Source organism: Emys orbicularis, chromosome 8 (assembly GCF_028017835.1).
Source record: "Emys orbicularis isolate rEmyOrb1 chromosome 8, rEmyOrb1.hap1, whole genome shotgun sequence".
Lineage (NCBI taxonomy): Eukaryota > Metazoa > Chordata > Testudines > Emydidae > Emys > Emys orbicularis.
The window spans coordinates 85333380-85351729 of record NC_088690.1 but is presented as its reverse complement, the minus strand read 5'-3'; the positions used below and the strand labels follow the sequence as shown (position 1 = coordinate 85351729).

At 38.6% G+C, this 18350-nt stretch overlaps 1 protein-coding gene across 12 annotated transcripts in view; it reads left to right on the top strand.

Annotated features, from left to right (window-relative positions):
* TENM2 (teneurin transmembrane protein 2) overlaps positions 1–18350 on the top strand; it is an 812220-nt gene that overhangs the window by 228593 nt on the left and 565277 nt on the right. For 2 of the 12 annotated variants that reach the window (XM_065409748.1, XM_065409747.1), the window contains exon 3: positions 3241–3257. The exons of 9 other annotated variants lie outside the window; for them this stretch is intronic. In XM_065409748.1, the coding sequence (XP_065265820.1) occupies positions 3241–3257 (17 nt within the window). Of the gene's footprint in view, positions 1–3240; positions 3258–8518; positions 8533–18350 lie in introns of all 12 variants that reach the window. One more of the 12 variants, XM_065409746.1, reaches the window with a different exon arrangement.

Below are 18350 nucleotides of genomic sequence, written 5' to 3'. Positions count from 1 at the left end.
ACAGTCTTTTTTTTTTTTTTTTTTTTTTTTTACTTTTACTGGTGAGAAATTATTTGCAAAATTCATATTTAGATTGTACTGGATGAACTATCAAATCTTTTACATTACTCTTGAGATTCTAAATCATCTGAACATGTTGAGCACAGTTAATAGTGGAGCAACTTGTGAAGAACGGTGGAATTGACATATTTTAAAGTACAGTGTGTTAAAGTTTTATAGTTCATATACATCCTGTTGGTAAATTACTATTCTTGGCAATTCATTGTGTTTCTTTTTAATAAGAGGGACATTAAATATAATATAAACAAACTATACTTTAATAGTGTTGTGACAGAGTGGATCCATGCATGTAAGAGGAAATGTGCTTCATGCCCTGTAAATAGCATCATGCTTGCTTGAGCAACAGAACTACTAATCACAAAGAACTTCTGTTAAAATAGTTGAAATAAAGAGAAACCAGGTTTCAGTACTTTGCTTCATGGTTTATGACAACATTAATAAGTTCACCCTCGAGCAATATCAATTAGAACCTAATTTTGAAAATACATTTATTTTAGGCATGCTGTACCTGTTCAAATAATTTTAAAGCTAAAACAATCATATAGTATAACACCTAAATCTACAGGCAGTCATGCAGAAATGCTTGAGGACAGCAATATGGAACCATTTTGACATTATAAAGTTTGAGAAATTTCCCAAAAGTAAAATGGCTTTAAGAAATTAAATGCTACAGTACTTCCAATGTTAAGCATATATACTATTTAAATATTTATTATAATAAACAACACTGTAGGATTCATTTAGGTCAATTTAGGTCCAACATGAAAGGTTGTACAGAAAGCATTCCAGTATCATCAGTCTTTAGAGAGTTCGGTTTTGTTTCCCCCCCCCTTTATTTGTGTATATGTTGAATTCCCCCTGCCCCACCATTTTGTCAGAGCAGGAGGTGTTTTCTCTGTTCAAGAGTGCAACTTCAGAGTTGCAATAAGGATCAGCTGGTATCAGTATTCTATAGCACTGTCTCTTTCTTCTTTCCTCAAAGGCTGAGCTAATCTCTCTGTCAACTTGAGTGTCCTAATTTATAACTCAGCACCCTTAGGCTATATTTCTGCCCCCTTCCCAGTAACTGACATGTCAATGAGAATGCAAGAGTAACCCCCCCATGGGTAATGGGGATACTGAGACACTGCTGTTATTTTCCTTTCAAAGGATCTCTAACAATGCACTGAATTGATCCACTGCTGTATGCCTGCTCTTAGTTGCAGTGTCACTCTAGTGGCGAGTCATTTTAAACTGAAGTCCACTTTTTTGGTAGGCCAACATCTAGAGATGTGCTGCTAATAAGGGTATGTGCTATTCTGTACCCATTATATACTGCAGAATAACAAGCAAACTAAAAATGATTGGCGAAGTTTGTTGAATCTTTATGCTAGCTGAACCAAGGCACTCTCTAAAATAATAATGGGAAAGTATAATAAAATAGCTACAGTAGTAACATTCTTTAACTTTTTTCATCTAATCATTTTATGAAATTGAATAAATCAGGCCAGATTTTTAAACATCAGCTTATGGCAGACAAAGCTCTGGTGCCTCAAATACCGGATATGCCTGCACATGGTCAGTTACACCTAACTTACATTCAAGTTCATCATTCCAAGATGTGTATGGTACAATTGTGATGAGAAGTAAAATTCCAATGTGTATCCTGAGTATCCCATGATGATTTATTAGCAAACGAGATACTTTAGCCATGGGGAAGATCCAGCCAGCTCAATTGTGTCCCCTTGTTCTTGATCAATTTGATTCTCACCTCCCTGTAATATGAAAAGGAAAAACAAACAAATATTTTTTGTCTCTCTTTGGTATGGTACTGTAATATATTTAGCATATATAATACCCTTTAGGCAAAATAGTTTGGCTTAAGCTACCTATTTACTTGTTTTCCTAAATTTTTAGCTTATGCCTCCTACTTTTTGAACCTTTCTCCAGTATAAAAATGGTGCTGCAGAATCTCATGGATTTATGGTTCTCAACACCTTCTTTTAGGTCACCTATGGGTATTTCTTTTCCAGGGAGAATTATCCCAACCCCTGTAACCTTACTTCTTAACTTAGATTCTTGAGACACTTGTATCTGTCTGAGTAAAATGGAGTTACTGCGAGTTTTCCCAGGGTATCTAAGTATTTATTGTATGTCACCACATGAAAAAAAAATGTACGGAGTTTTTGGAGAACAGACCGGTTTTATTTTGTTCTCCACAGGTTCCCATGTTAACATTAATACTACTGAGCCTTTAGAAAGGACTTCCTGCCACATTCTTTAAATAAAACCCACAACAAACACAGGGTATTTTGTTTCAAATACCTTAAAAATAATGCACTGAATCAGATAAGTAAAAAACCAAACCATTGGTTAATACTTTTTAAATACATTATTTATTAAATATTTGGTGAGAAGAAATAAAAACGAACAAAAAATATTAAGTAAAAGTGGGTAAATTTGGTTAACCATTTTGGGGAGAAATTAATGTGCAATATTTCCCCGATTTTTCTCATTACTTCTCCTCCCCACAATGTTGCTTTGTCAAGAAGTTTTGGGAGACTGTTTTTCTTTTTTCTTTTTTTTTTCAGTTTTGTTGAGAGAAGCATTTTTTTGTTCAAAAATGTGCACTTGTGAAAACTCACTTTAATTTGCAGATACGTTATAAATGCAACTTTTCTCTCTCATGGCCCACAGGCATGTGTAATTTACACAAACTCATACCTCAGTGAGGGTAAATCAAGCCCAGCAGATACTACACTTCACAAAAATTGTCCCATAACATCCTTGTGGAATAAGCAAATACCATTGCCCCCAGTGTTATAGATGGGGAAACTGAGATTTGGTGGCATACTCAAATTCACACTGCACATGAGAGATAATATCTGATTTAGAAGACAGGTCTCCTGAATGTTAGGTTCTTGACTAATCCACTAGTCTGTAGTTACCCAAAGGCAGGTAATTTAACATCTTTGTCCCATTTTCCCCTTCTGTTAAATGGGGATAATATATTTGCAATCGATATTAAAAATATACAAGATGTCCACAGCCACGTGGGGATCCAAGCAGACATAACTAACCACATTCTACAGACCTAGGGCCTGTTTCTCCATTGTGTTAAATTGGTTTTATCCAGTGTAACTTTATTGAAGTCAGTGGAGTTGCACCATTTAAAACTGGCATAACAAAGTGGAAAATCAGGCCTCTAATCAGTGGGGGTGGGGGGGCGGGCACATGCCGTATCACTTCACAGCTAATAGTAATGCCATTCCCCTACACAATCAATATGTTGCCAGCATAAAAATCTCTATAAGAGCTCTGAAACATTGATGATATATCCAGATCATGAAAAGGGCTATATAAGACTAAGGACCAGTGTCAAAATTTTCAAAAACATGAGCCAAAAATTAGGCTCCTGAATTTGTATTTAGATGCCTACAAATCAGATTTCCAAAAGTGATTTAGGAGCATAATTCCCATTGATTTAAGTGGGACCACTTGTGTGAATGATTGTAAATTCTAGTCTCATGTTCTGTTATATTCCATGCTATACTGTACATACTAGAATACGAAACATCAAATTCCAGTAGTCTTAAGATATTAAATTATAATAAAATTGATGTGTTGGGAAACAGTATGCCTCTTAAAATAATGTAGGTGTTCTGTCCTTATTTGATCTGTAAAATTGTGTAAGGGTAAAAGTAGATAATCTCAAACAGTTACGATAAGAATTACAGACAAACTGGTCATTTTTAATAGAAAGTTCACCTAAACAGGTATCAGTTGCATTATTTCTGCATGCATTTATTTGCTCTGCCAGAACTATAACCAGGTGTTAGCCTCTTCCACGGAAAGTTCAGATATTTTTCTCTGAATGAAAATGAAAGTTGGAAGTTTGTGAAAGGCATATCCGTGTGGAATTCATAGGACTTCATGTTGTAACGCAGCAAGAAGGCTTGCCAGAAATTGCGTGTTTCAGGGTGATGATGCAAAACTTGACATCTGTTAAATTAACATCTACCTAACATTTTTGCCTTTCAGTCAAATGCATTCAAAAAATTTAAATCTTTTTTAGCTGTCAAAACAATCTGTCACAAGATATTTATTTTTTGTATAATGGGTTACTTAAGAAAAGCAGCATATGGTTCAGTGAACTGCACCTACACTACAGCTTTAGCTTAAATCTGTACTGCCTACAAACTACTGGAAAATATACATACGGTATGATCACTTTTTTATTTTAAAATCAACTAAATGTAGCCATACATTTTCTTTGACCTCTGCATCTCTTTTTTAATCTGTTATGCAATCTGTTGTTGTTCTTGGGTGAGAATCCTAGGTGTATAGTGCTTTCTGCCTTTTAAACTCTTAATTTTTTGCCTAATAAAAATAAGGCCTGGTCTACACTAGAAAATTAATTTGGCTTAACTATGTCTCCCAGGGGTGTGAAAAATCCACACCTCATCTGCCATAGTTAAGCGGACCTAATTCCTAGTGTAGACAGCACTATGTCAACAAAAGAATTCTTCTGTCAACCTAGCTATGCCCTCTCAGGGAGATGGATTACCTGTGCCAATGGGAGAACCCCTCATTTCAGTGGCAGTAGTGTCTAAACTGAAGCATTTCAGTGGTGTGTGCAGCTGTGCCACTGTAGCATTTCAAGCGTACACATGCCCTAAGATAGCACTATAAATACTCCCATTATAATATGTCAAATGCTGGAACTATCCCTGCACTCATCTCACCTGAAAGCAATCTGAAATTAGTTTCTTTTTAGTTTATTCTGTGGTCATTCATTCCTCTTGCTCATAGAGAGAATATTAATAATAAAAAAATTCCAGTAATGACCAAAACAAAGTCTTCAAAGCAATTCAAACGTACACAGTATTGTGGTGTTCTGACTATTTATCAAAAATATCATCTCATTCCAGTGACACACTGTGTGTGTGTAGCTTTGTGGCATGTTCAGTGCACTTTTAACATAGCCTTTTCAATGATGTCCATAGGAACACTAACTTCACAGGTGATTTTGCCTGAGTAAGGACTGAGAGTGAAAACTTGTCCCCACTGAAGTCAGTGGGACTTTTGCCATTAAATTCAATAGTGCCAGGATGTCATGCTAAATGTGGATTCTAGGAACACTTCTTGAACATGCTTGCTTTTCTGAAATATAGACACATTAAAATTGCAGTCTGAACTATTTTAATTATTTCTTGGGGATGAATTTATTGAGTATGCATGTTCTTTGTACTTATTTTTTTATTTATATAAACTTTGGGGGGGAAAGGAGGGGGAGACTAGACTCGTAGCACGTAAGAAGCATGTGTGAATGAGAGAGATCTTGCTCTGGGAATAGCCTGTAGCTTTCTAGGCTGGTAGAGATTGAAAGTATTGAGGATATGACACACTTTACCTCTGGGAAGACAAGAAAAGTGTCACCCACACCACTGTAGCCCTTCAGAGAGCATCCCTTATTTGTTCATTCACTTAGCTGCTTCAGTTTAGTTTCAAAGCAGGGAAAGCAATATATAAACTTTGCAGTAAATTATTGCATTTCATTAGGTATAAATAGAAATTTCTCAAGTGCCCTGAAAGGAATTTCTAGGCCTGCATATCAGTATAATATTTTCAGAGAAACACAGCATTTGAAGATTGAGAACATATGGTGACATACACTGTATGGAAGCTTTCACTTAAATGTCATGTGTCATAAATTTGTCATGTATCTTTAATAGTTTTAATGTCATCAATATTTTTAAAATGTAGCTTGTTTTACAGTGTAGCCAGCTTTTAAATTAGATTTCTCACTACTAATTATACACCTCAATATTAGCCTGGTGTTTAAAAATTAGCAGTTAACAATTTTTAAAAAGCCAATTAAGTATTTATTTGCTTTTCTAACATATATCTCATGTATCCTGCATATTCTGCAGAAACAATTTTAGAGATGTTTGAGAGAATTAAAAAAATACTATCTGCTTCTTGTATCCCTTCTGCTAGGAAAACCAGGTGCCTCAATTACATGATATGAACTGTATAGGTCTCAGAGGAAGAGAAAAATTAAGGGCACGTCTTCACTGGCAATGTTAAAGCGCTGCTGCGGCAGCGCTTTAACATGGCTTGTGTAGTCGCAGCACAGCTCTCCCAGCGCTCTAAAAAAACCACCTCCACAAGGGGCGTAGCTACCAGCGCTGGTGCACGATCTATACGGACACGTTACAGCACTGAAACTTGCAGCGCTCAAGGGGGTGTTTTTTCACATCCCTGAGTGAGAAAGTCGCAGCGCTGTAAAGTGCCAGTGTAGACAAGCCCTAAGATTAATAGACGACATCATCACTTCTTGTAAATCAGTGTAGCTCTGTTGACTTCAGTGGAGCTATGTGATTTATACCTGTTGAGGATTTTGGTCCAAAAACTGTAAAACACCTCAGGCTAAATTCACAAACGATCAACATTGCAACAGCTATCTTTGGGTTGCCTGCCACCTAGTGGAATCCACAGCCGCAAGTTAGGCAGTCAGGCTAGCCATAAAATATCTGGGGAGGGTTAGGTGCCTGAGAATAGCCAATAAGCTGAGCAGGCAGTGGCCTAAACTAGCCAGTAGGAAAAGCCAAGGAGGGGGTGTGGCCTCAGCTTCACCCCTCAAAGGAAGCTAAGCACCTTAGTCTGGGACAGAGGGAGGCACCTTATCTCCATCTGGGATTCACAGCAATGGAATTAGGTGCCTTAGCCCTTTCTGACAAAAAGTGGTGGTAGTGACCACCTCTAAGTTTAGGCTAGTGGTTAGAAATCTGCTTCATGTAGAGGAGGGATTTAAACACCCATCTCAGGAGACTCCAACTGTTGGACTCTGGGATGTTCTGCAGTGAGTCGATCTCAGTCTCTCCTGTTGAAGCAGTTCCATTTTGTATAAATAATTAAATATTCATTGGACCAGAGAAAGAGTGAGACTGACTGATATAGTCCAGTGCTTAGGGCACTGAGTTGGGATGTGAGAGACCCAAGATCAAATCTCTGTACCCGTGGCTATTTAATGACTTACAAAGTGGAATGTCCTCACCAGGAGAGATTGAGAAACCCATGGATAGGGCATTCTCTGGAGATAGGGATTCAAATCCCTGCTTTACCTCAGGCAGCGATGGGAACACAGGTCTCCCACATCCTCAGTGTGCACTCTAACCATGCAGCTAAAGGTTATAAGTATGGTGACAGCTCCTTCTCCTCCTCCTCCTGTGTTTAGTGCAGGGTCCAGCTTGTAAGGTGGCCTCTGAGAATGCCTACTGATCAGGTGAGAAAGGCAAGGGAATGCCTTTTTTGAGGATCCCACTGGGGCTTAGGCATAAGCTTAGGTGCCCGGGTGTCAGGACTCAGGTGGCTTTGCACATGCTCAATGGCAGATTTTGAAGTGCCTAAGGGACTTGATCAGTGGAAACTTACTGATGTCTGACATCTTAGACCCATCCAATGCTTGAGGCAAGTACCGTTGTTACCGTTGTGAAGCTGGGAATCTCTCCTTCCCAATGTAATAAAGTTCCTGTTTCTAGTCTTGCAGGGCTAAGAGATACAGATTTTTAAAGCCTTGGCATTTTTAGGTAAAGAAGACCTGTCACTGGTCCAGAAATGAAACTTGCCTTTTCTCGAGGCAGCTGCAGTGTTGGCCAAAATACCATTTAATGTCTAGTACAGTTTCAAGAATATTTCAGGAACCCCCCCCCCCCTTAGGCATAACTGTATGTATTTTCACTATTTTTCAGCATCATTTCATAAAAGCAAATCTATGAAGTGGTAAACCATCCTGATCAATAAAAAAAGAATCTTATCGGCATGCTAATAGTTAAAATGTGATGGAAACTGTAGTCATATCCTTACCATGTTGTAATGCTCCATGGCCCGACTCTCATTTCACGCTGGTGTAAATTGATTGAAAGAGAGACAGTGCTAATGTACAGTGATATCATAGTCCAACTATTAGAGCATGGGGTGCTATTCAAATAAGGTAAAAACAATGCTGATATAAAACTGAGTATTTAGGAGCAGAGATACCCATGTTCAGGGCAAAGATTTAAAGAAAATCTGAAGAGAAAGAAACCAATAAACCAATATAAGACATTTATGCTTTAAAAAGTACTTCCTTCTTTCTCCCTTCCACCTTTTCCAATCTGTTTTTCACTGCTCTGAGGAGGCAGATGCTCACAGATATTGTGAGTGGAGCGCAAAAAGGTCCTTTCAAATAATTGTTGTGTGTTTTTGTTCCCAGCGTCTCCTCTTTCAGCTTCCCTGTGAAGTGTCATGTCAATGTCTAGCTTCCCCAGTGTATTCATATATCTGAAATAAAAACTTGCTCCAGTGTGGTCAGAGCTGTATCTACTGAGTGGGCACTCTCGTGCCTGTGGCATTAATAATAATAAAAAAACCCACAGTGGGACAAGTGCACACTGTGATTTAAGAAAAATAAATAGTAAGTTAAGTTACAATTTAGCCAAATAATAATTAGTAACATCAAAGTTTTGTGGAAGTGTTAACTATTAAAACGTCACAATTAAGGCTGTGAGGCAGGTAAATATCATATCATTATTTTACAGATGGAGAAACTCAAGCACATAGCACTTAATTGACTTCCCCATATTCCTACAGTGAATCAGAGATGGGATTAGAACCCAAACTCCTGCCACCTAGTCTTGCAGTTGGTCAGCTAGAATAGATTGTCTCCTAACGACTGAATGAATGAAAATACTTTTTTTTAAACACCATCATACTGAATTTTGAGAGCTCAGCTTTCAATATTGGTCTCTGGTTTTGTTGATACAGTTTTGTATCTGCAAATTACTGCACCTATATTTTTGCATGCAAAAATTAATTGTGGGCTCAACAATTAGTAGTAAAGACATCTACCGCTTTCTGTCGACAAATTAAATTACAAAATCAAAACACTTTCTGGAAAATGAGAAACTGAGTTAATGCCCAGTTGAAAATCAGATCCCAAAATGACAGAGAAATGTCGTCCATATTTGCTTATTGTCAAGCCACTATACAAAGTGTTGTTTCTGTGCATGACTCTGCTGTGTGCATAGTCATTAAGAAGGAGTTGTGCATACTGATATATTTGAATTCTAAGTAAGATATCCTGTCTATACATTACAATTGTTGCTGCTTTGTTTTGGGTTCTGTACAGTACTTGAGGTAGATGCAACCTCTCTAGCACTGAGTGATTGTTTGATGAGGGAGTAGATAGCATCTGTCACGTGAAAGCACAGACTGGAAAGATGAAGTTAAGTCAGAGCTTTCTCATTCCCATCATTCCCCAAGGGGCAATTCTTACTTACTACCCAGAATAATAAATCCCTCCCTGGCATAGTCATGTTCCAGTGTGTCACTGCATGAGCAAACAGAGAAGACTCAGAAATTGTGGTCAGGGACTACATGTGTATAAATGTGCAATATTTTTAGAATCTGGAAGGTGCCCACAATATTGCTTTCTGCAATATACATACAACAGAAGAATATGAAAGACCTCGTTGAAGATATAACTCAAGTTTATTCTTAGACAAGGGAATTAGTTGAGATAGAGCCCCAATAATTGTTCAAAGTCTGTGACATTTAGTCAAGATATTGCAAGAGCTCCTTGTGGTCAAACTGTGACAGCACAGGTGACTCAAACAATGATGTTGTTACATTTTCTTGTTTGCATATTGTTCTAATACATTTGTACAGATTATTTGTTTCTGTCTCCCTCTGTTGTTCAGGCTCGGACACATTTTTCCTTTTCATCTGCTTCAAGACCAGAAGAATTAAACCAATCAGCTAGCAGGACAATTAGATTTTAATGAGATATTTGATTTTCACTGGTTAGTTGATTTAATTTGAAGCTTTCAATTCTGATTGGCTTTGAGTCAAATATAGAATAAATTTCAATTTGTCTTCAACAATGATAAATTGAAGTTAGTATAATCCCAGATATTTGAAATTAGTATTCTAAAGGAGGGGAGAAGAAAGAAACCTTGTGATTTATTGGTTTTGCTTAAATGGGTTTAATTTCTTGTATTCCAACATGTTTTGCCATTTTACAACATACTGTACAACTGTGAACCCATTGCTCTCTGCAGTCAGGTTGTGTTAATTTTTCTTTTCGTGCAGTAGCAGAGCTCACAGTCTATACCTGACTCTTGAAGAAAAAAAAATGACTATTTCTTCAGGCATCTTGCAGTGTTGTCATGCTGATGATTGTGGCTACTGGATTACCATTAGTGTTGGCCCTTTGGCATCTATTTTTGATCATTTAGCCTTGCTGAGTTCTTCTGGTTTTCCATGCGCATCAGGGCAACAATGGGTATCCAGATGATCTTGCTGTTTTCTGGAGCTCTTTCTCAGTTAACATGTTGCCAATTTCTGGTTTACATCAAAAGATTGCTCTCCTCTCTAGCCTTAGAAGGCACTTCCTGTGAGTCAAACTGTGTTCCATAACTTTTTGGATCCTGCTTCAGTATGCCCTATATCACTTTTGCTGTCCCCCAAAATGAAATTTGCATCCCTTTTACTCAGAGTAGAATGAAATATTGGCTAGCCTGTCATCTGAGGAGACCACCATACTATTTGCTCCTTCATCACATGACTAATGATTGTATTTGTTGTTGCTATGAAAAATAGGTTGGTGTTAGAAATCTTGGCCTTTAATTTGGTATAGAGGGGCAGCCTATTATGTAGAACCTGTCTAGTACTCCAGTTTCTTTCCTAAAGCTGTGTGAAAGTGGTGGCTCGTAATAAAATTTCACTCTAAAGGCAATCACTTTCCAGTGCTTAAATCCCACATTCCACCTGACCCCTCCCTTCCTGCCCTGCTCCCCTGCAAACTAAGGTGTTTTTTTGGCGGGAAAGGGAGAAGCAGCAGCGGGGCTCAGGAAGAAGATGGCCCTATTCCAGCAGCTCTGGACCCCCTGCCCCATTTCTTCCCTTTTCCCCTCAGGAGCAGAGAGACAGCCCCAGACAGGGAATATGGGAGCCAATAGGCTTTTCTGGGTGGAGTGGGGAGAGGACAGAGACAGCAGGTAAGTCACTTTACCTTTCACCGATGGCAGGGGAAGGAAGTGTAGTGGACTCTGAGCTGGTAAACTCTTCACAGGCTGGGAGGCTCCACTTCCCCCACCCCACGGAAAGTGTACTCACCAAGCCTGGTCATTCTGGCTTCCCCCTACCCTCATGGACAACTCTGTGTGCTCCTGGGCAACTGGGATTTTGCTCTGTGCTCCCTATAGGGATGCAGGGAGGGAGGAGCAGCAGGGACCTCCTTGGAGGCAGCAGCAATGGAGCCCTGCAGAGAGGCAGGGCCTAGCCTAAATTAATAATATTGGGGGAAAGGGTGGCTAAATGTGGTTGGGCTGATTGAACTGCATAGGGTACTTCATTGTACTGGTACCACCAGACGGATTGGTAATGCGGGGCGTGTGCTAAGTGAATTGCATTAGTAGCAGGGTGGTACGAAGGTGTGTGGTTGTGTATGTGGGAGGACTGATTCAATTGCACTGCTACCAGCTGTGTTGGGAATGGGGTGGGGAGATGGAGCTGACTTAACTATATAATGGTGAGTGGGAAATACAAAATAAATTGTACACCCCTTTACCTCGAAGCAACCTGGGCAAGGGCCCCCCCTCTCCATGCCCCAAAATTGACTGCAAAAACTATTTGTTTTATTCACACAGTGTAGAAACATCCTTAAGAATAGTTTTTATAATTACAAAGTCCACATTGTTCTCTATAAACTGTGAACTAAAATCTGTAAAGTAGTGTGCAGTGCTGATCAAAAAATGGGTATCCAGTATTTTGGTTATTTGTCATCCATTTTGATGGCTTGGGTCACTTATTGGCAGCAGGTTTGAATGTTGAGATACGGTTAGAGTGGAGCAACCTCGGTGGTAATAGAAGATAGAAAATATTCTGAGTCATAAGAAAACACATAATTTCCAGTCTGATCCTACAGCCAAAAACAGATGTTGCAGAATAATTTGTGGGTTGAAGAGTGCACAGCCATTAGTGAAGACTTGTTCCCAACCCCTTTCTTCCTTAATGTTTATTACAGCCCCAGATTTCTGATACTATCTTAGCATAACTAAATAAGTGACAATGTAATTTGCTGTTCTTATGCCCGCAGTTTTAATTTTGAGATCTACTGGATTAGAAATTGAGAACTTTATTTCATCTCTCATTTATCCTTTCCTAGCTTTGTATTGTATAGCCATATCTAGCATCAACAAACCAGTCACTGGAATTTCATAAAGTCTGCAGAAAACAGAATGCTAACAGATCCTGAGTGCAGCTTGGAGGGGCTTTAACACCCCTTTACACCATCCCCAGGATATTTATAAGGAAGGGAGATGATATGTTTCTGATGCCAGAGCAACCATTAGTTTCCAGTAGTCACAGTGGGCAATTGTGGCAGCTGGGGATCACCTGGGTATAAGAGAGCATTGGCCACTCTTCTCTTCCTCCGACCACACCTGTATGCCAGTATCTTGCAAATGGTGGCATAAGAGCTGATACCACTTGAACATTCCCTTAGATTGGGCAAGTCCTCTAATGTCCAGATAAGGAGGCTTTAGGAAATCTGCGGAACCAGCATGGTGCAAAACTGCTCTAATGTAGCTGAGAATCAGGCTGTTCTCTCCCCCCACCACCAATAGTTTAGTGGATACAATTTGGAGGGGAGGGATTGATTCTTTCTTTCTTTCTTTCTTTCTTTCTTTCTTTCTTAGATCTAAATTATTTTAGGGTAGCGTATGTGTGTATCAATATGCACACATGCATATATAGGTACGTGTCATATAGCTATGCATCCGAAGAAGTGAGGTTTTTACCCACGAAAGCTTATGCCCAAATAAATCTGTTAGTCTTTAAGGTGCCACCAGACTCTTTGTTGTTTTTGTAGATACAGACTAACACAGCTACCCCCCTGATACTTGTCATATAGTTAAATGGCCCTCAATCTGAACTGAACAAGTTTGAGACAATAGCTCTATACACCAAGTAAAGTGTTAATTTCTGTGCAGTACCTGTGGTTCTACTGCTAAAATTAAGGAGTTGAGGATTGTATTATGCTTTATTCCTACTGTGAACAGAATTAAGTAGACACCAATTTACACCTCATTGTTAAGAGTAGCTGATTTTTCCAAAAGTGAGACCACATTTACATCATTTGTAATTAAGCCAAAGGAGGAAAAATTACCTTTTTTCCCTTCACTGCAAATCAGGAAGCAAATATTTAATGTTAAATGAGTTCAAATGCTAAAACATACATCAGTTCTGAGAGAGGAAAAAAACAAATCAGAGCTTGATTCTATCTTCTGCTGCACTGGAATATTAGTCATTCCAGTTTCCATGAAATGTTTTGTTTCACAAAACAGAATAAACAACTGACTAATTGATACTATGTGTGTGGCGGGGAGGGAGGGACTTTCAGAGGTTGGAATTTCAGTTTCATTTGGCCTGAATAGCCCATATTGGTAAATGACAAATTGTTCCACTGCCCTACAGTAGGCCATCATGACCCAACCCTGCAAACCCTTATTCACATGAAGAGACCCACTGATTTCAGAGAGACTCCTTCTGTGAGTAAGCACTATTAAGTGAGTAAATGTTAGCAAGATAGGCCCTCAGTATCTTGACCTTTGAAATATGTCACCCAGCCACTTGTTTCCTATTTAAATTAGTTTGTAAACTTTTTGTGGCAGAGGATTGAGTTTTATTATTCATCTCTATGGCACTTTTCAATATAGAGCTCTGATCCTAATTGGAGTCTCTATCTAGTTGCTGCTGTAATACAAATAATAAATAATAATGACAATAATAACATTTATGAATATATCAGACACTTAAAAATAAGAAATATAGCACTGACTTAAACGTGACAGATTGACTGTTCTAGTAATTTACGTCTTATCCACAGACACAAGCTCTCCATTTTACCACATCGACGTACTTCAGTCTCTAGGGAAGAAAAGATAGAACAGCCTCTGTTTGTTCAGGCCCCGATTCCACAAGATTTCTGACATTATGAACATGAGTAATCCTATTGAATTCAGTGGTGCTTAAAGTCATGTGCGTAAAATTAAGCACATACTTAATACCTTGCTGAATCTAGGGTGACCAGACGTCCTGATAAAAATATCGAGCAGTTTGTCCCACGTCCCGACCGAAGTACGGTCGGGATGCCATTTGTCCCGATATTTTGTTTCTGGCTTTTTTTTTTTTTCCTTGTTGCTTAGGCAGCGGTGACAGGAAGGGGAGCGCCTTTTCAATTGTTACACTCACCCGGCACGTCCGGGTCTCGGCGGCATTTCGGTGGATGGTCCTTCCTTCTTTGGCAGCAAGGTTTATTACCCGCCACCGAAGGCCATCAGCGATTGAAGGACCCGCCGCCGAAGACTCAGACAGGAGAGTGTAACAATTGAAAAGGCGCTCCCCCTGCGGCGGTCCCGATATTTTGGAATTCTCATCTGGTCACCCTAGCTGAATCTGGGCCTCAGTCCTTGGCTTCTATATCCAGACTAGCAACTGGGTGTTGTCACTGTCATTTAGATTTATATGTAACATGAACACCTGTCCACTAGAAAAAAAAAACATTTTGTGTTAACAGCAGTTGGTCTGTCCAAGGTGTCCTCGGGTCCTTACTTTCAAGGTTAGAATTGAACTTGTGACTTAAAGATGAAAGCATCTATCCTGATGTGAATTCCCTGAACTATCCTTCCTCCTTGCCCTTTATGTGTTTAGAAATTTTTGATGCCATCTTCTGTGCTTTAAATGTCAGCAGATGTTGGAAATAGTGCAATAGGCCTCCCTCATTGCTCTTTAAATACTTTTCATGCTGAGTAAACAAGCCTAAAAAAAAGGTCTTTTTAGTGCATACCAGAACATTTAACATAACAGATTAGGCCCTGAAAATAAACAAACATTGTGACTTGAGAGTATTTTTGTGAGAATTAGATAAAACCATCATGGGCAGCACTTTTAATTTAATTTATGGCATTGCATGATTTATCATATTTTCCCCCATGAGCATACTTCAACTGATCACTATTCATTACTGCTCCACAAAGATGGTAAAATCCATAGGAAGCTGGGACAGCCGACACAAGTACAATATAATGAATAAAAGAGGGAGAACAGAATATGTAGATGTTAAGCATCCCCAAGTAGACTAGTATCAGGGGGTAGCCGTGTTAGTCTGTATCCACAAAAAAAACAAGGAGTCCGGTGGCACCTTAAAGACTAACAGATTTATTTGGGCATAAGCTTTTGTGGGTAAAAAACACTTCTCAGTGACTTAAACACTCATGTTACTTTGGATTCAAATATCTATTTCCTCTGGCCAAAAAAAAAAAAAAATCATAGTTACAGTAGCATCATATTACATAGCTTTTCTTTATTACTCCAAGCCAAATCCTGCATCCTTTACTCATGTGAGTCATCCTCTTTGTCAATGGTACAACTCACATAAGTAAGGGTTGCAAGCTCAAGCCTTTATACAGCCTATTTCTTTAAAGAGGTGTAAGATTTCCATTGTGGAGCTGAACCTGCTCCCATTGAAGTCAGCGACCTCATATTAACTTCAAGGAGAAGGACTGGGCACTTAACCAGTTTTAAATTAGTTTTACTACTTTTTATTTATTTTTTATGTTTAAAAAAGACTAAAACTAAAATCAGGAAGATGGAATTCATAGGAGAAGGAAAATATGGAGTCTATCCAGCAGATTGAGAGAATTTTTTTTTCTTTCTGCAAGATTAAGACTCTTAAATGTCATGCACTTGGTGTTGCACGTTAAGAAAAGCACTTCCCAGTGTGTGCATATATATATATATATATTTGTTGTAACTCTGTCATATTATATATAGTGTAGTTCATATCTCTTCCTGGCAGCTTCCAGAGTTTTTTAAGATATTCAGCATCTGAAATTGCACTGTTTTATCCCAGATTTCACAAATAACAGTCAGATTATTGTAAGAGAGAGCTTGCTGATAAGTAAGGTTTTGAATTGCTTCTCGATTGTTATAGAAAAGTATGTCAGAAAATGGCAACTACTGTAGCAAACTGGTTTGAAAAAATATTTAAACTAAAATCTGTAACACTGAATTTCTTTTCTTAGGAATATGTCAGAATTTGTGTTTATTATAAAGCTTCTGCTCTGATGCCTCCAAATTTACAGTGCTGGAAAACATTCAGAAAAAATACCAAATAGTTCACCGATGCCTGTATCCAACTGAGTGGAAGTGATAGCATATGCTTAGTCATCAAGTTTCAGTGGCGCCAAATCCCTTTCTTCCATACAGGAAAATAAATATTTGAAGAAGCAATAACTTTTTCTGATTTAATGTTATTTGTATCTAATTTTAGACATCATTGGTTATTTTCTACGGACTTTTATGAGGAAACATACTTAAGAAGTCGTCTTTTTTTTTTATCTTAACTAGTTGTATTTCATGGATGCAGAGCATAAAATGTTAACCAATTATAGTGTGCAAATAACCTTTTTTTTTTTATTTGGATTGATTGAATCAACTTTAATGTTATAATACTCCACTCAGTTACAAACTGTTCCAAAATATTCAACATATTTTCTTGCAATAGTCTTACAAAAATACAAATGTGCAATGGAAGATGAACACTTTGCACCACAAATGAATTTAGGAATTTAGGAAAAGTTGTCCCCCCACACCTTTTTATGAGCTTCTGTAGTTTACCAAATATGTGGTTTACAGGATAGGTCTACATACATCTTAATTTTGCATCTCTGACGACTTTCCAGATAACTCAAGTATTATCTCATAGTTGACATGATGTCATCAGAGACCTTAGATATGTATGAATAGCTTTAGGACCCAATCATGGAAAGCTCTGAGAGCCATCAATTACCATGAGCTCAAAGGCCCAAGTTCTAATGCAGTACTTTACTTTTGAATTATTCTCACTTTTTCTTTGTAATATGCCGTATATATCTTTCCCATATGGCTAAGATCAAGATAAAAAGGATGCTACACTATGGATATATCAAGACTCCTCTGTGGAAGTATAGCTACATTTTCATGGGCCTGAGCTACAAAGACCAAACTTTCCCAAAGTTCAGGGCTGCTCTATTTCAGGCTTCTGGCTTAGGCCTATCATGGATATAGTGCCAAATAGCAAAAAATCAGATCTTGAATCAAATGTAAATTTCCCCAAAGTTCCAGGCACCAGCCAGGGATTGGATATCAGTTGTTTTGGGCACATATTATCCTCACCATTAACATGTTAACTATATTGCATTAGACAGCAATTTACATGCCAGATATTCCCAAAACTATGATAAAGCCAATTACTTTAAGAGGTAAGTGTTAATGTTTTAATGATGATTGTTCTGTCCTACGCACATGTTGTCTGTTCCATAAAGGCCTGATCCACACCTCACTGAAGCCATTGGGAATCTTTCATTGACTTCAGTGGGCTTTGGATCAGGCCCTGAATTGAATAGAAGATATGCAGAGAACTACACTCCTATTTTTTTTAAATCACAAATGTACTTTCAACTTCAGCTTCTAGCTCTATATTGAAGGGTTAATAAGAATATACAAACTTTTTCAGTGCCATATAGGGGAACTACAGTAATCAGAAAGGGGAGTAAAGTAATGGTATGTCTACATTGCAATTAAAAACTCATGGCTGGCTGTGCCAGCTGACTCAGGCTTGTGGGGCTTGGGCTAAGGGGCTGTTTGATTGCAGTGTAGATGCTTGAGCTTGGTCTGGAGCCTGGGCTCTAGGACCCTGTGCGGTGGGAGAGTCCCAGAGCTCAAGTTGCAGCCCAAGCCCAAACATCTCCACTGCAATTAAACAGCCCCTTAGCCTGAGCCCCATGAGCCTTAGTCAGCTGGCCTAACTGCAATGTAAGACATACCCTAAAAGGCTGCGCTTCCGTACTTCATTTTTTCTTATTTTCCTTTGCATGATACTTCACCATGGCTTTTTTATTGCTATATGTTGCTCAGGAAGACATGAATACATTGTTCAAATTTGCTTATTGTTGCACATTGTAAATAAAGCTACAATCTTTAGGCTAAATGCGGGCCCTAGGGACTTTTAACTTGGGACACATACATTCAGTCATACTGCAGAGGCAGTGTTAATATGGGCCTGTATTCAGACTACAATCTTTCCACACATTGCCACTCTTCTTTCTCTTCCAGGGCTTAAAAATATGGGTCACAAAACATGAGGAATCCTACCCAGGAGCCTGCCCCTAGACTCAGAGCCTGCTCCTGGTCACTGCACTTTGGTTAGTGGATACTGAAATTCC